The 22550-nt window shown below is 34.9% G+C and overlaps 2 protein-coding genes and 1 pseudogene across 2 annotated transcripts; 2 read left to right on the forward strand and 1 right to left on the reverse strand.

Annotated features, from left to right (window-relative positions):
• Nucleotides 1–1640: 1640 nt before the first annotated feature.
• Nucleotides 1641–10879, reverse strand: LOC120174189 (annotated as a pseudogene).
• Nucleotides 10880–11087: 208 nt separating this feature from the next.
• LOC120174190 lies at nucleotides 11088–11813 on the forward strand. The gene is made up of 2 exons (XM_039181131.1): nucleotides 11088–11598; nucleotides 11734–11813. Exons 1-2 carry the CDS (start codon nucleotides 11088–11090, stop codon nucleotides 11811–11813), a joined length of 591 nt encoding a protein of 196 aa, XP_039037062.1.
• A 261-nt stretch (nucleotides 11814–12074) lies between these two features.
• LOC120174191 (photosystem II reaction center W protein, chloroplastic-like) lies at nucleotides 12075–13790 on the forward strand. Its single transcript, XM_039181132.1, has 5 exons — nucleotides 12075–12092; nucleotides 12476–12560; nucleotides 12626–12810; nucleotides 13268–13352; nucleotides 13475–13790. Exons 1-5 carry the CDS (start codon nucleotides 12075–12077, stop codon nucleotides 13786–13788), a joined length of 687 nt encoding a protein of 228 aa, XP_039037063.1. The 3' UTR covers nucleotides 13789–13790.
• Nucleotides 13791–22550: the final 8760 nt, after the last annotated feature.

Here is a 22550-nt window from a genome sequence, read left to right on the forward strand (position 1 = left end):
CACCTATAAAGTTAGAAGACCAATTCTTCGAAACATAACCTGGAGGATAGCCATGGGGCGTATATAACATTTGTCCTTGGTATGACCAAGAATGTTTCAATGACTACATTGTGGTCAATTCTTGTGATTTCCATGATTAGCCTCGACAACAAAGTTAGCCTCAGTGACTGGATTCACGCTTTTGACAATTCTTTGGTTCTCTTCCTGAATAACCAATGAAAACACCTTGGAAATTGAAGGCAAAGGATCATTTAGGAGAATTTGTCCCCTTATATGAATGAGCATACGATTCATTCAATCTCATCAAGAGCTCAAAAACTTGTTGTTCTTCTTCTTCGAGCAAACTTATTGTTGTTCATTCAATCTTTTGAAATATCTTCAAGTTCAAACGTTTTAGATTATTTTTATCAAATTTACCCCTAACGTTCATGTCTCTACTAATTCTAGGCATGCATGGTACTAAAAAAAGCCCTGCACCACCTTGAAATATCATTGAACACAACGTGTAATGCATATATCAATCAAATCCTTCTTCAACCATATCTTCATTCAACCTCTAACATAAGATGTTGGGTAAGAGGGAGATTTGGTGGAAAGAAAATAATAAGGATATCTGATGACATTTCAGTTAGTTTACTCTTTCTGGTTTGGGGGTTTTTACATTTGAGCAACTTGTATATTCTGCGGACATTCTTGGTTGTTTTGCCGGCTTGATCATTACTGCTACATACAGAACAAGTTTGATCTGGACAGCTTTGCAGTGATATTTGATGAAGAGCAAATCCAAAGATTGCCAAGAACAACTGAAAAATTGCAGAAAATGGAAAATTAGGTAGAAAAAAATGAGAGAGATTTGATGATATAGTTTGAGCAAATAAAAGTCCACATACGAAAACTTACAACATGGAAATGCAGGGCATCAATCCGCATACCTCTCGCATGATAAGCGAGCGCTCTACCATCTACATTCCCTTTGTTTTCTTTGCTGGCTAAACGTTTTTAAAGTCGTAACTAGCTGTGAAGCATGTTGATTTCGTTGGTATTCATTTTAATGTGCTTAACTCTGCATGTCGTCCTCCATGATAAAAACAAATTTAAATTGTGTTTATGAACTAGTTTTCTTTTTATCTCGTTGTGTTTATAATTTGTCCCTTTTCATGATTGAAAAAACAATAGTGATGATTGCTTTAAGAAGATGATCGTTCAACATCGGAAATGAGTCTATTCTCAAAACGAGGAGACCTAAATTGAGTGATAAGAAGATGATGCCATTGATATTGTGAGCTGGTCTGAGGATGAACATATACATAATCAGAATGGCCAGATTGTTGTACAGTGAACAACATATCTCCAAATCATTGCTTCTCTTGGACTTAGGTTACCATTCATACACGCACTTAAAGCTTACAAGATCAAAACATAGGGTTACAAAAATTTCAAGGTTTAACAAAAATAAAGTTCACAATTCCTATTCCCATTCTATTTATAACAGCCCTCTTGATCTACTTCTGTTGTTTGAATCCCCATATTATATGAAATGAGGATTCTCACATATGGTTCCATTGTTGATGTAAATGGATCAACAATGAACAATAGCTATCTATTTCACATTTAGACGACAACCGGCTTTTTTCCCCCGAGTTTGGACTATTGCAGGTTGGGTTTTTGAGATCAAAGAATGCATTTTTTTCTTCATGTATGGGCAGAGTGCGTCTAGGGCAACCTCGAATGGTTATGCTCGCCTTCGTACGTGACGATCAACATCGAAGGTTCTTCCAGACATCTCTCGACATGCTTCCTTGCGGGGCAGCCTCTTACACTGCTGCACTTATAGTATCCCCTGCATCATATAAAGCTTGTTCGTTAACGGAGTGCTTTCGACGACAGATTCAGAAACATCATAATCAATCTAACACTAATATTGCACCTAAGAACATCAGGTCAATGCAGGGAATAGCAGTCTGCTATTGCCGCTACAATGTTTTTTCAAGACCAATATGTACCGCTATTGGTGCGATATTAGTTCCACACTGCTATCCGATGGTTTAGCGGCTCGGAGGGCACGGCTACCACGGAATAGCAGAAGGATAAATGCAAAAGCTGCAAGAGAACACATTTGTTCAAACTTTCCAACAGCCAACATTACCATATGCATATTGCAATAGGAAACAAATTAAATGAATCACAGTGAATGGTTCTCTTAGATCACTCTGTTATTACTCTTCATTTTTCTTAAAGGGTTCGTATCTAACAATCATTTCAAGTGACGGATAACATAGTCGATACAAGTTGTCTTGACATCAAATCGAAGGATCGAGAGGGTTACCTAGGGTGTGGCGAACCCTTGATTGGCTTTTGGCCATATTTCCTCCATGAATATTCATCAGGAGGGATATCAGCAACTTTGTTACTAATAGCAGGCACTTTAATAGACCTTTTAATCCTCAGTTTCCTACAAACAAATAACAAGGAATGATAAGCAATTAGAGTGAACAAATAACACTTAATTAATCTCAAAACACATGAAATTAGAGATCAAAAACCGACCTCCTCTTTGAACAATGGCATTTACCACTGGTACCACATTTCATACTGCCATCTTGTCCCTTACCTGAACACCTCCTCCTAGATTGTTGAGAGATTTGATCGAAACGGTGCGGGATACCGATTAAATGGAACGAATTCCCTTCCAAATTCGCAACATTACCATCCAAACTCAAAGATGACACAAAGGATCTGGTTGATGACATGGTTGGTGTGCAACTAGATCCATCAAATTTAAGGTTTATGCCACTGCTACTCTTGGCAAACACCATATCTGCATGGTATTTCATTTTCTGTTGTTGCTGAAATTGCAGCGTTTGCATCTGTTGCTGCTGCTGCTGCTGCTGATGATGAACAAAGCTGAAATCTTGTGAAGGGTTCTGATCAAAGAACACAGTTTTAGCTCTTTGACCAACATCAAGGGGTGGTTTTCCAAACAGATTTGAAGGGTATACTTGAAGGGGTTTTGGTGATAAAATTGTTCTGCAATTGGGACTTTCCAGGAAAATTTCTTGAGGCAAACTTGATCGGAACACCTTCAACTTCCTTACCCTTGAATGACTTAAATCATTGTTGAGAAGAGACACTACTTTTTTAAACTTAAACACAGCTTCACCAGTTTCCACCATTAAGTTGCTGTACTTAACTTGATCCTTAGGCAAAGAGAAGAGATCAAGAACTCTATTACAGCTCTCAATAGCATCCTTGTTTGCTACTTCAACCTTCTCCATGCTCAAACCTCAAGAAAAAAAAAATCAAACCCAGATTCCTAAAACACCTTCAAAACCAAATGAGGAAAGCATTTGAATGACAACAAAGCTCATCGTTGATACCCAAAGCTAAAGACTAAAGCTTTATCTAAAGCATAACTAATAGGATGAGAGATTTTTAAATGATTGAACACCAAAACGTTACCCAAGACCAAGCCTTGGAAACTGGGCATTACTACTCAAAACTGAAAACTTTTTGAAGCAAAAGTAAAGAAGATTGAAAATTAAAATTTGGGTATGAAATACAAACAAACGAAAGCTTGAAGAAAATAAAGCTCAAATAACCAAAACTTGTTGAAGATTTGAACACAAGAGGGAAAAGAGAAAGAAAGTGCTAAATTTTGTACATCCCATTGATTGAAAGGCGTGAAAGGAGACTTTTGCTTTGTTAAAATCACCCCAAAGAAAATAAAGCCCCTCTTTTTATTTCAACTAAGAAAAATGAAAAACTTCAATAATAAATAAATAAAATAAAAAACCATTGTTCGTTCTGTTGATTTTCAGAAGGAAAACATGAAGAAAGTAAAAGAACTGAAGTCTCTGTCAAAGATCCTGATTTGGGTCCTACCCTTTATCTTTTACTTTATTTGTATTAATAAAATTTATAATTTTTAAAAGTAATTTTTTTATTAATTTAGGCTAAGAACAATATAGTATCTGTTTAAAAATAATTCTTAATCATCTGAAAGTAAACATTCACACTCCTAATATTCATGGTGTTCAAACTCGTGACGTCAAGAAATAATAATGATTCTTTTACCATTGAGGCCACTCGATTCATGCTTAATGTAAAAGATTTTAAATTTTGATGTTATGAATAAAATAATAAATGAAAAAGAATTATTAAGATAAATTTTTGTTATATTTAATTTTAATTATTCTATTAATAAACAAAATAATATAAAAAAAGTTAAAATTTTTATTTGAATTAATCCAATAGTATCTAATCTTTTTATCAAATAATTTAGATCAAGTACTACATAGGTAAATGTGACTTTTCCAACCTAATTTGTTCCATTCACAAACGTCAAAATTTAAAATTTTAACATTGTTTAAAAAATTTAGTATCTCATCCCACTAGATCAATTGATTGGTGGTTTAAATTTTTTATTTTTTTAATAAATTAAGGAAAATAGTATGAATGCCATTATTTCTGTAAATATTATACTAAAATTTGATTGTGTTAGTGTTAATTAAATTTGTTTTTTGTATTGTGAGTAAAAAAGATGAGGAGGAGATTTTTGTGACAAGAAAATAAAATAAAAAATTAACTAATCCTATTCCCATATGTAATGGAATAAAGGGAGAGATAAGGTAATAAGTTATCCCAACGTCAAATTAAGAACAACTTTCGTGAAAATATTCGGTTGAGAACAGATTCCGTCATAATAAAATAAAATAAAAAAGAAGAAATTGGGGTCTCAAAAGTGGGGTCTACGAGTGAAGGGGAGTCCTATAACTGAAGCAATATTAAAATGACACGTGTATACGAATGTTGACTAGGCAGGACATTATTGTTTGGTAGTGCGTAATGTGGGACCACTATGAAGACTCAGTTGACTGACAGAGATTCTCTTTGTCTTTCTATTTGTTGGATTTATTATTAGAAGCCTTAATACCAATATATATACACATATATAAACTACATATCAACCTCTTAAAATATGACATATGAAGTCTTCATAAATTTTAAAAAATATTTTTTTTTAAAAAAACATAGAATTATTATTATTTTTTTAAAAAAATTAAAATATTTCTTAAATCTAAAAAAAGTCTCAAAATCACTAATCCTAAAGCATCAATTTCATCCTTCGGTCGTCCACCGTCTACCGTCATTGCCGCCCCCACCGACTGCTTACCCACCCATCGCCCGTCGTCAATCATAATTTCAAACCCCCAAAATTCCTAAACCTAAATTACTAAATCAAAACCTTAAACTCCAACACGTGTCAATCCCAATCAATATGTGAATGATAAGAGGGTGGTCAGCAGGCTGGTGGCTAACAGGCGAGTGGGTAGTAGTTGATAGTGGCGATGGTAGGCAGATGAATGGAAGGATTTTGAGTATTTTATGAAAAATAGAAAAAGTATTTTTTTAAAAAGTATGAATTTTAATTTTTAAAAATATCAAAAGAAAAAAAGCAAACCACGTTGTCAAAATACTGAGATATTAACATATATAGAGATATAAATATTCATTATTAAATGATTGAATTTTTTTAAATATATATTATATTATACTCATTTTAAATTTATATAAAAAAAATCGTATTCAACGTCAAATAATTAAGATACGATAAATACACTATAAAACATGGACTACAATGAAAACCAATATAATTTGATAATGATGTATTAATTGAAACTATAAGGATTACTTATTTTATTAATCTCCATTAACATTACATAATCTTGTTATTACTATTAATTAAACAACTGTAGAACTATTGATTACATAATCATGTTGCATAGGAAAGTAACTCCCAAAGCCAATAAAAAATTTGGGCATAATGATATTTTTTGGTTTCAAACTTTTAAAATATTTTTAATTTTTTACTTCTTTTTGACCCTCGTACTTTTATTTTATATCAAATTAAACTAATTAACAGAAACTAATTAATTTTTGGATGACTTTGCGGATGAAATCGAAAGATTTAAAAGTTTGGAGACTAATTTAGAATTAGGGTATAACTTGGGGATGATATTGGAATATTCAAAAGTTTAAGGACTAATTTAAAATAAAAGTTGTAATTTGGGGTTGAAATTGAAATATACAAATATTTAAGGATCAATTTAAAATGAGAATCATTGTTTGGGGACATACGATGTAATTAAATCATCATTATATAAAATTAAAAAAGTAAAAAAAAATATTCCTTATAAACCTATATACTTTAAGTTGGTTTAGATATTTTTAATTTGGATCAAGCAAATATAATGCTAAAATTGAATCATAATCAAGCAATCAATTTGAACCAAGTTTTAGAAATAAAATATCAAAATTGTAGCATAAAATAGGGATGTGGAACATCTACCCCATGGGGTGTTCCCATCAATACCACAAAAGGTTGATATATTAATAAAATATTTTTTTTGTGGATTGACATTATGTTTTCCTCCAATTAAATTCCAATTTATTGGAAACCTATACAACCTCTAATGATATACCAGTAAGAAAAGACAAAGAGAGAGGCTAATAAACCCACTTTTTTAAGTTAAAAGCCAACCTCATAAAGTAATCAAAGTTTTAATATAACACAAATATCTAAGGTTTAATATATTTTATTTTTGGAATTTTAATGTATCTTTTATATATATATGGGCAAGATCTAATTACACCCAGAGTAAAACTTAGCTTTATACTTTTTTAGAACCAATGAGGGAAGTCAAAGGTCGAGATTAATCATAAGAAATGAGAAGATATTCATTGGAAAATAAAAATAATGAGTTAATCTCAACCTTTGATTTTCCTTATCTAACGGTCTTAGAAAGGTGCCTATTATACAATATAAAATTCTTTTAGTTTTACACATATTTAAGATTGTTGGATGAGTGAAAATACATGATTAAGATTAACAATAAGAAATGAGAAGATATTTACTAAAAAAATAATGAGTTAATCCCAATCATCTATTTTCACTCATCCAACAGTTCTAAATTTGTGTAAAACTAATTTTTTTTATATTATATAAGTGGATAATATTATTGATATAATTATTTAGAGGATAATATTATTGATATTTGATTAAGCGTTGACAGATTGACATCCATACTTTATCAAAATCTTTATTATTTATTATTTTTATTTATTTAGTTTTTATATATTTTAATTTTTTTGTATAATTTTATTTTTATAAAATTTACTATTTCTCTAATGAAATTTATAGATGTTTTTTTACTCTTGTAACATGTTTTTCCTACTCTTGTAAGACATTATTTTCTATTTTTTTTTTCATAATTAGAATTTGATATCGTCTTTCTATTGATTTTCTTATATTGATGGACGCTCATAATCATTAAAGATAAGTCACAAATGAGTTGTGATAAAATCAGTTTGTTTTCATTGTTATATGCATTTTTATACTAGTGTTGATAATGTTTATAATTCTTCGTCGACATTAGTGTTTTTTATATCTATCATTTTCTCGAGTTATTTAGTTAAATTTTTAATTATTTTTCACATACTCTTACTCTACTCTTTAATAGGTAATTTGTATATTTTGATGATTTTAGAAAGACTATCGTTAATGTGATTGATCTACTTTAATTTTATAGATTCTTCTTCTTGTAATTTTAATTCATTTTTTGTTCAATAAAATTAGTGCATAGGACATCCGCCTATGCATAGGACAGACGTCATCTTGTTAGAAAGTCACCAAATTTGTTGACATGCGCCTATTGATAATTAAATATTATCAAATTAAAATCAGATTGGATTAAAGATTGTTCTGTAGCGTGACAGTCTAATTTAAGACGATTTCAATCTCCACTGAACATTGTTTGATCATCACTGAAGATTAATGGGGATTCTGGTACTATAAATTTAAAAGAAGTTTATTTAATCAGCACAGAATTCTTATACAAGTTGAGCTCACTCTGCCATGGCTGATGTTTCTTGCATCTGAAGAACAAACTCGAGGTTCCACAAGACATCGCCCATGTGAGGGTGCTGGATTCCCTGATCGGACAGGCACTTCACTGCCGTGTCTGCAAATTTCTTTAGGCATTCTGGTTTTATTTTCTCTTTTCCCTTTCAAATGAGGATCGATGATCTCTTCCAGTGTTCCTTTCTTGTGACAATGGCGTGCCCAATCTGCAAGACTAACTTGTTCCTTTGGGAGTTTGGGGTTCAGAGCTGGTCTAGCGCATAACGCCTTGAATAGGACGACACCGAAGGAGTAAACATCGGATTTCTTGGTGAGTTATTGTCTTCGGAAGTATTCGGGGTCGAGGTAACCGAAGCTACCTTTCACGACTGTACTTACATGGCCTTGATTCATTTCGGGACCGGCTTTCGACAGCCCAAAATCGGAAACTTTGGCAACCCATTTTTCATCCAAGAGAATGTTTGTTGTCTTTACATCCCTGTGAATGATGGTGTACTTAGCTCCTGTGTGGAGATAGTGAAATCCCCTTGCTGCTCCAATGCAGATTTCCAACCTTTGTTTCCATGAAAGATGAGCTTCCTTGTTGTTGTAAAGGTGTTCCCTGAAAGTTCCAAGAGCCATGTAGTCATAAACCAAGCACATTTCGCCACCATCCTCGCAGAAACCGATCAACGAGACCAAATGCTTGTGTCTCAGCTTCGAAAGCATCTCGACTTCGGTTTGGAACTCGTTAATACCTTGTTCGGATGACGAATTAGATCGTTTGATAGCCACTTTGGCGCCTCCGGCGATAACTCCTTTGTACACGTTACCGAAGCCTCCGACTCCAATGACATTAGAGTCGTTGAAGTTCTTCGTGGCTTGTCTGATTTCCGATATGGAGAAATGGCGAGAAAGGCCTTGAGCCAATGTCAAAGCGTAGCTACTATGACTCTTTCCATCTTTGCTTCCATTTGAATGGGAGTTCCCACGAATCGGTAGCCAGCTAGACGTATGCGACTCGACCTCGCCAGCTTGTTTCCTCTTTCTGGAGGTGAAAACCGTCACCGCAACCAGCACAAAAGCTGCTGCAGCACCACCTGCAATCACAACACTATTGTCGGATTCGGTGTTGAAAGACCTCTCCTGCTCTGTCACCGCTTTAAAAAACATGGACGACGGTTTCGGATTGCGTCCGGCAAAGTTCTTGTTCCCGTCATTCAACTTGAATATTTCAACTCCGTTGAGTAGAGAATCATAGAACTGCGGTTTCATCTCGACCGCCGGAGTCATTTGTATCCAAATCGTTGCATCACCTGGACCATCAGTAACAAGTACTGCATAATCTTTGTAAATTGGAACACCCTTTTTACGTGTCCAGTCATATCAACTGGATGTTGTCATATATGAACTCACAGAAATGTAATCTTACAATGCATGTGGAATTGGCATCAACCTGAAAAATCCATGTCAGGTTAAACTTTGAGTTCAGCCCTGCCTCTTCTTCCATTGATCTAGCCGTCGGATAAACATCTTCGGGAGCCGAAGAACGCGACAACTTTCCGTAATCGATCTTTAAATCTTTATCCGCCTAAGCACAAATACCCAATGTAGAACAAAAAATGTATGGGTCATCATTATACCAAATCTTATACAGGCCACCAGAATCTTTACTAGGAGGAATAGTCTGCCCACAAACATTCAGCCTGAACAACGCCTGGAAATTCTCGAGCGAAACGTCGATTTCCGATTGAGATCCCATTCCAAACATAGCTGTCATGCCGAACAGGTTCGGCATGGTGATCAATTCGATCCCGTTTACGAACGCAAAAGAGTTGGTGTAGTTAGTAGAAGGTGTGAAGGTAATGGGTAAAACCTCAGAATCCAAAGGTGCCGTGCCAATGAATACTCTAACCAGATAAGCCTGTGTAAGTGCTTTACATGTGATTTCAGCACTGAAATTCTTCATCAGGGTGACTTCCCCAGCAGTCACTGAGAAATATGAATTGCTGATGTTGAAGTTGGAGTAAGCTGAAGGGTAAAAATGAAACCTGATCAGATAATGTTCCTTCGATTTTATCGGGAACTCATATGTCGCCGGCGACGTGAAGATCCGAGCATTCATGTATGGGATTTTCGAAAGAAGTGCAGGGTCTTGATATCCAGCTTGAACCAGGGTTGAACCATTGGATGATTTAAGGTACTTCCCATCTGGTTCCCAGTTTCTTCCATCTTCGTCTTTCCCACCTTTGGAATTACAGTTCAAAGCCAATGGCTGGCTTGAAACAAGAACAAAGGCATTGAAAATGAGACAAAACCAAACAACAGATAGCCAAGAATGCTGTCCTTCTTTTATGGTGTTAGAAAATGGCAAGAAGAAAAAAATCAAAGATCAAAAGACAAATCTTTGATCTTCTCCTTATGCCCTAACCTAGTTTGATTCTCTCTTGCATTTTCTGGATGTTGATTACATGAAATAATCTCTATTCTTCCATGGAAACACAAACATTTGCAGGAAGTTGAACATTCTTACAAAAAAGAAAACAGAAAAGAACCCTAAATTTACTTGACTCTGTTGGATATAATGCTTTTTTAGTCATCTGGTATCAAAATGTATTATTCTGTTGGTAAATTTACTTTTTTTATCAACAAATTTACTTGATTCTGTTGAACATGATGTTTTTTTTTAGTTACCTGGTATCAATCTGTTGCTAGTTAGAACAGAATCTTGTAGTAAAATACAGTGCAACAGACATGGAAGAACTTTAGTCCAAATTTAACATTGTGGAGGTTGCAACCAACAGCTACAAATGGATGGTTGGAATCTTCCTTAACGAATTCCATTCTTCTCGTTCATCCATTAAAGCCTTTCGAATCTTCTCCCAAAAATTTGGAAAGAAACAAAAACACAGAACTTGCAATATACCACAACCCCATCCCTTCACTTTTATCTTCTTCTTTGTTTTTGCTCGGCCGCATTAGCTCGGGTCGCTTCTGCGGCCGGTTAGAGGGTGACAAAACAAGCTTCTGTTCACGTTCACGTTCAGTTCGATTACCGGCAAGAAACAAGAAGCGCTTTGTTTTTTTAGTGGTATGTCCGGTGTTCCCATTGGTACAGATAAGAGAATCGGTTCAAAACTTGTATTTCCTTTTGAGAGAAAACAACGTTTGTTTTTAACAAAAGGAAATGGTGGACAGAAAGCTTAGAAGCGAGGCCATCACATCGTCATCGTCATCATCTTCATTGTCGACGTCGTTATGCGACTCGGACGCGGAAGATTTGGAACTCATGTCGTTGGTGCCGTCACCGTTGATGAAGAACAAGAGATATCTGTCGAAGCAGTTATCGATGGTCGAGACGTCCCAGGACATTGCTTGGGAAAGAAGGCGCCTCCAGATTCTTCGTCAAGAAAGAGAACAGAATGGGATTAGTGATAATAATAGATTGACTGATGAAGACCTGCATGAACTTAAAGGGTGCATAGAGCTCGGATTCGGATTCAAGGAAGAAGAAGGTCAAAAACTAACGAGCACACTGCCCGCTTTAGACCTTTATTTCGCCGTAAACCGCCAGCTTTCCCCGAGTCCGGTTTCGACCCCTCATAGCCAAAGTTCGTCGTCAACATTATCACTCGGTGATCGGTCTTCTTCTTTCGGAAGTCCTCGAAGTGAGTCGGATTGGAAGATTTGTAGCCCAGGTAATTCTTCAATGCCCAAACACACATAAACAACCTCTGCATAAATACATATATATATATATATATATATATATATATATATATATATATATATATATATAGTATAAGAAATGTTGTGCCATTTGTGCTTTGCAGGGGAAGATCCTCAGCTAGTGAAGACAAAGCTAAGGCATTGGGCTCAGGCGGTGGCATGTTCTGTGATGCAATCATATTAAAAAGTGTTGGGGTGGGGTTGTTTGCATAGAGGCGGAAGAAAAAGGTAAGAGCAGATGTAATATTTTATGCCGGAACGAAAATATATTATCAACAGAAAATACATAAAAACTAACTCATTCGCTCTCTCGGTCCTCAGGGGCGGGGAAGCAAAGGAGAGAGATTATAGAGTCAGAGAAGATGAGAGTAAATCAGATTGGATTCATTTCGCTGGTTTAGGGTTCTTTCGTTGATTTAAACCAGAAGATGTAACAGGAAGGAGAATGGTGAAGCATTTCGAGGTTTTGAGCCATGGAAATTCTTCCAAATTTTTGTAGAACAACACCAGGCCATGTTCGGCCCTGGAAAGATTAAAAATATGAACTGCTGGATTGTTATCATTAGTTGAAATAATAACTTTAGATCTCTTTGGGTTCTTCTATCATATTTGTTTTAGGCTTAAATATATAAAATGTGTCTAACGTATGCCTGTTTTTTCAATTCAGTGTCTAACATTTTTTTTGTTTTAGTTTGGTGCCTAACATTACATTCCGTAACTTAAAATAGGTCACGCCGTGACATAACGTTAAATTTTGTCTTTAACCCATTAAAAATGTCACGTGACATATTTTTTAATATTAAAAAATCTTTCTCTTCTTCTTCTTTTTCTCCTTTATCGTCTCAGGCTTGGGTTTCCAGTTATGAAACGACGAATCGAAGAGCAACACGTATTGTTTCTGCAATTGAGGCGTCGTGCACACTCTACTTGAGTAACTCTCTTCGACGCCGTCTTTCATTTTACTTTCTTCCATCAACTCGCATATAAACTCATCAGAAACTCGTATTCTCAAACACCCGGATTCACTCTTTTCGACGTGGAGATTTGCACAACAACAGCTTAGGGAAGCAAAAGTGAACACGAGAAGGAGGAAGAAGAAGAGGAAGAGAAATACTACAACCGCAGCCGCCGCAACGAGCAGCAAAGCTCATCATGGAACAACCTTCTATGCGCCTTCGAAAGTGAATTCCTCGGCCACAACTACTTTCTTTTTCCCCAACGCTCGATACTCGTCTCCTCGGTTGGACACCTTTTGTATATTTAAGCCAAACAAGACTTAAATATACAAAAAGTGATATCATCGCATTGCCGGCGGTCCGTAAAGGAGATATCATCGCATTGTCGACGGGCGTCGTTCAGAAAAATGTGATTTTTTTAGATTCATTTAGGGATTAGGGAAATATAGCCCCGAGTGACAGGTGAAGCGAAATGGTTTGTCCATTTAAAAGTTAAGGATATAAAAATTCACAGCTTTATTCATCCACTTTGTGTGGTTCCCTCATGGTCACCTATACACCATTGCTTACAACATACATCACCGGGCACTGTTTGCCACTTCCATTAACATTTGTGTAAACATAATATAAATCTACCCTTAATTTTCTTGGGTCTTCCTCTTTGATCCATTTGATTACAAAGAAATGGCCTCCACAGCAGTTTGCAGCAGTGTTGCCTAAGGCAACTTTCAAAGGTTCAAACAAAGTTCAATTATTCACAGATTTTGGTAAGTTTCCAGTTACGTTGATAATTTGTTTTCGTCTTTTAAAATTTTATAACTTCGTTCTCTGACATAAAATCATATATATTTAGTTTTTGACTTTGTTATGCATGGTCTTGTATGTTTAGGATTGCCTGTTATGGCTACAAAGGGTAAAGTTAGGTGCAGTTTAGAGCATAAGCCATCTTCAAACGAGCTGAACATGCACCCCAGCATGGTCGCATCGATGATGACGGCAGTAGCAGCGGTGATGACCGTGGCTGCGACGGCTACGGCAATGGTGAATGATAGATTGTCCACGGAAGGAATAGGACTTCCTTTTGGTTTAAGTAACAACCTGTTGGGATGGATCCTATTTGGAGTGTTTGGTTTGGTTTGGGCATTGTATTTTATCTATGTTTCTAGTCTTGAAGAGGATGACGAGTCTGGTTTGTCCCTTTGATGAATGATCAAAACAAAATATTAGTGGGAGACTCACCCACCAAAATCAGGTGTTCGGTGCGAGTCGGTCTGAATTAGTTAAGGTGAAACCTTAGAACCGGAAGGACAATAAAAAAGAAAACAAAATGTTGGGCTCGTGATTTTTATTGTTTTCGTTTCTTACTAAATTGTGCTTTAAATATTTTATGAAAGTAACAAATATGGGCTTTAAAATTATGATCAAAGCTATGAACCATGACAAGAATGTTGAAAATTAAAAAAAAAAGAACAAGTTGGGCTGCTAAAAAAAATGGGGAATGTGGTTTTTAGTCCCTTTGCACTTTAGGGTTAATTACAAGTTTAGTCCTAAGTTTCAACTATAAATACCCTAGCTCATTTAGCTTCAAAATCATCCAAAAACATTTCTTTCTTCCTATACTAGAGAGTTTTCTTGTGAGTAGTGAGTGTTTTGTAAACACCTGTAAAATTTCTCTCTTAGTAAAAGATCTGCAACAGCCGGAGACGTAAGCACAATTGGCTGAACTCCGTTATCAATTTTTTGGGTATTATTTTTCCGCTTTTATTTCGCATTCTCACTAATCTGGTTATAGGGAAATTACTTATACTCGGTTTATTTCCTAACAACTGGTATCAGAGCGCATGAAAAGAACTCTGAATGAACGTGCCAGAAGCATGAGGATACATGCCGGATTGCCCAAATTTCTATGGGCTGAAGCTATCAACACTGCAGCTTACCTGATCAACCGTGGGCCATCAGTTCCTTTGGATGGTGGAATACCAGAGGAAGCTTGGAGCAAGAAAGATATACGTGGGCCATCAGTTCCTTTGGATGGTGGAATACCAGAGGAAGCTTGGAGCAAGAAAGATATAAACCTTTCACACTTAAGAGTGTTTGGTTGTATTTCTTATGTACACATAAACTCTGCTGAAAGAAGCAAACTTGATGCTAAGTCCAACAAATGTGCCTTTGTTGGTTATGACGGTGATGAGTTCGGTTATCAGTTTTGGGACTACGAAAATCGGAAGATCATCAGAAGCAGAGACGTCATTTTCAATGAGAATGTGATGTACAAAGACAGGTCAACCGTAGAATCAAGTAGCTCCAACATCGAAACTGAAACAAAGGAATTTGCTGAGTTCGAGGAGATTTCTGGAAATGAAGTTCAGATCAGTCCTGAAGCAGTTCAAGAAGAACCATGCACACCGGAACTAAGACGCTCCTCCAGAATTCCTAAACCAACCCAACGGTATTCTCCTTCTTTGCACTACTTATTGTTGACTGACAATGGTGAACCATAGTGCTATGATGAAGCAATGCAAGTGGAGGATTCAATCAAGTGGGAGTCTTCCATGAAAGATGAGATGGACTCGCTTTTGTCAAATTAGACGTGGGAATTAGCTGAATTACCACCAGGCAAGAAAGTGCTTCACAACAAGTGGATTTACAGGATCAAAGAAGAGCACGATGGGAGCAAACGCTACAAAGCGAGATTGGTTGTCAAAGGTTTTCAGCAAAAAGAAGGTATTGACTACAATGAAATTTTCTCTCCAGTCGTGAAACTGTCTACTATCAGACTGGTGTTGAAATTGTAGCTGTAGAGAATTTACAACTTGAGCAGTTAGATGTAAAGACAACTTTCCTTCATGGTGATTTGGAGGAAGAAATCTATATGAGGCAGCCAGAAGACTTCATAGAGGCGGACAAGAAAAACCTGGTATGCAGGTTGAAGAAGAGCTTGTATGGTTTAAAACAAGCTCCTAGACAGTGGTACAAGAAGTTCGATAGTTTCATGAGTAGCAGTGGTTTACCAGATGCCAAGCAGATCATTGTTGCTACATCAAGAGGTTCGACAATAGCTTCATTATTTTATTGTTGTACGTTGATGACATGCTCGTTGCAGGCTCAGATATGCAAGAGATATAACTTGAAGAAAAAATTGTCAAAGCAGTTTGCTATGAAGGATCTGGGCGCTGCAAAGCATTTCTTGGGATGAGGATCAAGAGAGACACAAAGTCAGGGACTTTGATATTATCACAGCTGAGTACATCACAAAGTACTCTCCAGGTTCAACATGCAAGATGCTAACCAGTAAGTACACCTTAGGTTTCATTTCAGACTCTCCAAAGAACAATCACCAAATACGGAGGAAGAACGTGCACACATGGTGAAGGTGCCGTACGCCTCAGTAATTGGAAGTCTGATGTATGCCATGGTTTGTACCAGACCAGATATTGCTCATGCAGTGGGAGTTGTTAGCAGGTACATGAATAATCGGGAAAGGTACACTGGGAAGAAGTCAATGGATCCTCAGATATCTGCGGGTACCACAGACAAAGCACTTTGTTTCAAAGGTGGAGATACAATACTGACAGGCTATGTAGATGCTGACTTAGCCGGAAATGTTGACATCAGAAGGAGCACTACAGGGTTGTCTATACTCTAAGCACACATGGTGAAGGTGCCGTACGCCTCAGCAATTGGAAGTCTGATGTATGCCATGTTTTGTACCAGACCAGATATTGCTCATGCAGTGGGAGTTGTTAGCAGGTACATGAATAATCCGGAAAGGTACACTGGGAAGAAGTCAAATGGATCCTCAGATATCTGCGGGGTACCACAGACAAAGCACTTTGTTTCAAAGGTGGAGATACAATACTGACAGGCTATGTAGATGCTGACTTAGCCGGAAATGTTGACATCAGAAGGAGCACTACAGGGTATGTCTATACTCTAGGAGGAACTGCAGTGAGCTGGGTTTCTCAACTACAGAAGATAGTTGCTCTCTCCACAACTGAAGCAGAATATGTCGCTGTTACGGAAGCCAGCAGGAGATGGTCTGGCTCCAAAGTTTCTTGGAAGATTAGGCAAGAAACAAGAAAACAATGTCTTGTATTGCGACAGTCAAAGTGCTATCCATCTAGCAAAGAATCCGTCTTTTCATTCCAGGACGAAGCACATACAATTGAGATATCATTTTATCCGGTCTCTTCTAGAAGATGGAATTTTGAAACTTGAAAAGATCAGTGGAGCTCAAAATCCGGCAGATATGTTGACAAAGATGGTGACCACGGACAAACTGAAGTTGTGTTCAGCTTCAGTTGGCATGCTAGAATAACAATACCAGAAATGCTGCTGCATCGATCGAGGTAAGACGGATTAAAATCAGTCTTCAAGTGGGAGATTGTTGAAAATTAAAAAAAAAAGAACAAGTTGGGCTGCTAAGTAGCAGCCGGCTGCTAAAACAAAATGGGGAATGTGGTTTTTAGTCCATTTGCACTTTAGGGTTAATTACAAGTTTAGTCCTAAGTTTCAACTATAAATACCCTAGCTCATTTAGCTTTAAAATCATCCAAAAACATTTCTTTCTTCCTATACTAGAGAGTTTTCTTGTGAGTAGTGAGTGTTTTGTAAACACCTGTAAAATTTCTCTCTTAGTAAAAGATCTGCAGCAGCCGGAGACGTAAGCACAATTGGCTGAACTCTGTTATCAATTTTTCGGGTATTATTTTTCCACTTTTATTTCGCATTCTCACTAATATGGTTATAGGGAAATTACGTGTACTCGGTTTATTTCCTAACAAAGAATACCATGGAAGACGCTTTGATTTGCCACATATTCCTCCACCATGGTGGTTTTCATTTCACCTTAGTTAGTTATATGCCCTATATTGCATGCATATAACACGATCACGAGTCGAAAACCATCTTATTGTTATTTGTTCGAACATGTAAAGATGTTTCAATGTTCATACCAAAAACACTACAAATAGGATTATTGATCATTCCTCTCTAGTACATATACCTCATTAGTAAGTATCTTACCTTTTTTTTTATATAAATACGGGCGAGTACAAGGTAATATATGTTTAAAGATTCTCAACTATTTAACAATGAATGTTCATACCCCTTGCATATGCGGTGCTTGAATATGAGACCTCATGGGATAACACAAATCTTTTAATAACTGGGACTACTTGGTTCATACAAGTAGCTTACCTTGAATTGTTAACTAGAGGAAAATTCTTATCCATTGTGGTAAGGGGCAGACCCATGGTTTTATGCGAAGAGATGGACTTCTAAATTTTTAGGAGGGGATGAACTTTTAAAATTTAAGGAGCGAAAATAAATTATCAATAAAATTATATCTAAAATATATGATAATTTAAAATTTTCAAGCGACTACTGCCCCAACCCCTTGGTCCATCCCTCGTTGTGTTCCGAAAAGCTTCCAAGATAAGTTCTAATGTTGTCTTAGGATCCCCATTTATCTACATGCATGCTTTGTATGATGATGCAGCTAAGAATTTTGCATCTGTTTTCGGGGTATAAATGAACCAATTTGAACGAATAAGGTTATGTCTGTGTTCGTTTGTTTATTTTTGAAAGTGTTCATATTATGTTCGTGTTCATTTAAATTTTAATATTGTATTCATGTTCGTTTATCTATTTTTGAAAGTGTTCGTATTTATTTATTGTTCACAAATATTTCCGTTTATATGTTCATGAACGTGTTTATTTAGTGTTTATGAACATGTTTGTTTAGATTTCATTTAGTGTTCATTTATATACTCAATTTTTGGGTTTACATTTTCATCTGCAAGCTAAAAAATAGTAAAATTAAACCACTAGTGTTTAAATTCCTTAAAATTCACAGTTTAAATTTTAACTTTTACAATGTGTTTACTTTAGTTTTTACCTTTATCAATATTTAAAATGTAAAAAAATAAAAGGAAAAAGAGAACCATATAAACAAACTTGTTCATGAATATAACGAACGAGTCAATAAAAAGAGCTTGTAAGTAAACATAAACGAATCGAACACACTTATGTTCGTATTCGTTTGTTATGAACATAATTTTTTTGTTCATACTCATTTATTTAACTCAACAAACAAATATAAACAAACATTATAGGAATAGTTCATGAACAATTCATCGAACGCTCTGTTCATTTACACCCCTATATTTTTCCCATCGTCGAGAATAGTTATTTTGTCTTTAAGATTCCTCATCCCAGTTCCTTTATAATTCATAAGTTTATAACATGTCTCCCAATTACTCAAAGTGGGTTTCCTACTTCCGATAAAACCTCTGACTAATTTCTCATTCACGTGCAAAGGTTGGGGAAGCTCTACAGTGCGACACTCTTAATTTATGGTTAAAAAGGTATTATAAGTTTTGTTATTATTTAAATACCAAAATCGGTAAAAAAATTATCTAAAACATTATTATTTCTACCTAAAACGTCAATGTTTTTTAATATTTTCGGTAAAGTGTCATACAATAACAAAATCGATAGAAAAAAAATAAAACCGGTAGCGCTTTACAGGTTTTGTTAACAAACCTGATAAAACGCCCAATAATAACAAAATCGGTAGAAATAATAATATTTTCGTAATTTTTTTATCGATTTTGTTATTTAAATAATAAAAAACCTGTAACACTTTTTTTAACCTTATATTAAGGCGCGACACGTGAGGTTGGTGTTAATGCTATTTGCATGAAATTGTTTAATATTTTTTATTAATTTGAATGTATTATAATATAACATTTTTTTAAAATAAACTTCGTTAAAAAAATAATCGGTAACCAATTAAAACACGAAACCTCACAATTTAATTCTATTTTTTTAAATTTGAATAAATAAAATTCAATTAAAAGATAAAATAATCAATATATCAAAAATACTATTCTCTTCCCTATCTTCACCGTCAGTTACCCTCCCTTTCTTCAACCCCAACACATTTCTTTTCCCCAACCCACTGGCCATTGGTTATCGATCTTTCCATTTCACCAAATACTCGAAGTTTTCACAGTTCCCTCTCTTCTCTAATATCTCCTCCACCTCTACATACTCATATATCAAATCGTTTAACACCTTGGTTCAAATGTGTCCCTGTTTCTTGGTTTGGACAGCAAAGAAGCAAAATTCTTGTTGGGCTTTGAGCGAGTTGTTGTGGGGGAGTCATAAAATTAAAAAGTGGAGGCTTTGGTTTACAAATAGAATCTCCATGTAATCTGAAGAAATGAAAAATTAGAAACTCAAGCGGCATTGATGTCGACAAAAGAGAGGTTTTTAGATAAGAAATACTATCCATTTTCTTTGACTGGATGGCTTTGATGTCGTCTACAATAATGTGGGAAATGGGAATTAAAAGGGAAAATCAGTCTTGAAGATGTCAAAGAATCATTCATTAAAAGGAGGAGACAGTAAAGAAAGCGTTAGAGAAGATGATTGGTCTACCATTGAAGCAAATTATCGAACAGGTTCTCCACGTCGTTGAGTGCTACTTTAAGAGGATAATTCGATATAAATAGTGTACTTTAAGTAAGAATGATGCATTTAAGCCTATATATATTCGGTAAATGTAACTCTTCAAAACGATACTTCCTTTTAATTTCTCATACTTTGTACAGTTCATCAAAATTCTTTTGACTGTAATTGGTTGTTCATACAAAACATCCAAATTATATTTTTAAATATATAATTATAATTAAATTTATTTAATCAATTTCCTTCTTAAATGTCCGAGCTAGGGATGCTTATCGAGCAAGTTGATCGTAAGTTGGGCAATACTCGATTCGTGCCCGTTAAAAAAATTTGTTGCATGACTTGCTCGACTCGTTGCTCGTTAAACTCATTAGAATCTTTATCCTATTTTCTTAACTATGGGTAAAATCTTCTAATATTATATAGTGTTTAATATAAACCTAAATTATAAAAAAAAAGTGTATGAAAAATTTCAGAGTATAAACTCTAAACTAACAATCCACAAATACATTAATATAATAAAAATGATTTAATTTTTTGTGTAGTAAAATATTAACTAATAATTTAGTATTTTTTATTGTTTATTAGAAAATTAATAGATTGTCAATCTATCATCTTTTTTTATTATCTATTAGTAAAATTACTAATTTTTTAATGAAATAATTTTTTAAGATAACTACTAAAAAATTATCACGAACTCATCGAGTCGAGTTGGACTTTGCTCGACTCAACTCGTTAAGATCTCGAGTGGAACTAAAATTCGTGTCGAGTCAACCCGTATCGAGTTTTATCAAGTTTTGTTTGAGTCGAGTTCAAATTACTCAAGAGCTATTCAAATCATTAAGCACCATGTATCCGTAAACTTTTGATATTTTCAAAATCGTACACAAAGTTTAGTTTTTGTTTCATTTTTAGTACAAAAACTTAAGTGTTGAAAAAATTAGAAGTTTAGGTACCAAAACATGTTTAGTACCTAAACCATACTTAAGTTTTGAAAAAAAAGAAAGTTTATGTATTAAAACAGACCAAAATTTATAGTCTAAGTACTAAACACGTTAAGTGTTTTAATGCCGGGGTAATAAAATGAAATAAAAACTATACCTTAAGAATGATTTTGAAAAAAATGAAAGTTTGAGTACTAAAACTGACCAAAATTGATAGTTTAAGTACCAAAGATATAATTTACTCTATTCTTTATTAATGATAAATTTTTACCTCTTTAAAATTTTATAAATTTATTCTTCTAAAATTTTATAAGTTTAACCCGACATAGAATTTCGTCCATCTTTTATACATGATTTTACAAACGTTTTTCTATTCTCTCTTCAACTTATCATTTTTTTGGCATAATAACAAAATTACTCTAGAGTTTGAACAAATGATCATTTTGCCCTATTTTATTTTAAGAGCATTTTAGCCATAGTATTCCAATTTTTGGTCAAACAAACTTTGTCGGATGAAAACCGTTAGTTGATTAAAGGTCAATATATGCTGCTGACATGATTTTTTCATATATGTTCAATTGATGACATGACATGTGCCACATACAGGGATGGGCATGGGTCAGGTAGGGTCAGATTTTCGGTCGACCCGACCCGGCCCGAAAATTATACATCCTTCACCCGAAATCGACCTGACCCGAAAAATATACACCCTCCACTCGACTCGATTTTTTTGAGATAAAATTATCTCTAAATATATAGAGGGACATTATTGCAATTATCTATAAATATAAAGATAAAATTATATGTTTTTCTTAGATCGAGTTGGGCTGGATATTTTCCTCCTAAACCCGAACCCGACCCAACCCGAACACAACCTCTAAAAAAACCCAAACCAAACCCATTTTTTTTAAAACCTGACCCGATCGGGTTGGGTTGTGTCGTAACTATCTTTCGGTTGGGCCCCAAAATTGGGCTTCGACTTGAAAAATATGGATTGGAGTCGCCACCGACCATTTTAAAACGAATTTAGGTTGGTCGGACACCATCTTACCTGATCTGCATTTTTACCAGAAATGTGTCGGGTTCGGGAGTCGGTTACGGTCAAGAAGGATTAGCACCCTTGAACCGCCCATTCGGTACCAATTAATTTTCCGGTTGTCTTAGTTGCGAAAATTCGAAATTTAAATTTAACAGACATGATTCAAATTACTTACAATTGATTGATTTGAATACCCTTAAAAGATAAAAACGTTAGATTCGTAGCGGAGTATAAAATCGAATTATGATAGCAAGTGTGCAAACGTGAGAATAACAAATAAAACAAGAAAAAATGGAAAATAACAAAACACATAAAAAATAATAATAAAATAATAAAAATAAACAAAATGAATAAAATGTTAAAAAAATAAAGACACATATAAAGGGAAAAATTAATGGAGTAAAAAATAAAAAGTAAAAGAAATTAAAAAGGAATAAAAATAATGTGTACATATAAAGTAATATTTACTAAAACAAATAAAAATAATAAATATATAATACTAAGTAAAA

This window comes from Hibiscus syriacus, unplaced genomic scaffold, assembly GCF_006381635.1.
Source record: "Hibiscus syriacus cultivar Baekdansim isolate YM2019G1 unplaced genomic scaffold, ASM638163v2 tig00112042_pilon, whole genome shotgun sequence".
Classification (NCBI taxonomy): domain Eukaryota; kingdom Viridiplantae; phylum Streptophyta; class Magnoliopsida; order Malvales; family Malvaceae; genus Hibiscus; species Hibiscus syriacus.

Excerpts from the sequence above, each read along its gene's own strand:
- LOC120174191 (XM_039181132.1), top strand. Across the intron at positions 12,561-12,625 it reads GTCGTGCACACTCTACTTGA|AAACTCGTATTCTCAAACAC; the intron begins GTAACTCTCTTC and ends TAAACTCATCAG. Across the intron at positions 12,811-13,267 it reads CCTTCTATGCGCCTTCGAAA|AAATGGCCTCCACAGCAGTT; the intron begins GTGAATTCCTCG and ends TTGATTACAAAG.
- LOC120174190 (XM_039181131.1), top strand. The coding sequence starts at position 11,088 with ATGGTGGACAGAAAGCTTAGAAGCGAGGCCATCACATCGTCATCGTCA. Across the intron at positions 11,599-11,733 it reads TTGGAAGATTTGTAGCCCAG|GGGAAGATCCTCAGCTAGTG; the intron begins GTAATTCTTCAA and ends TGTGCTTTGCAG.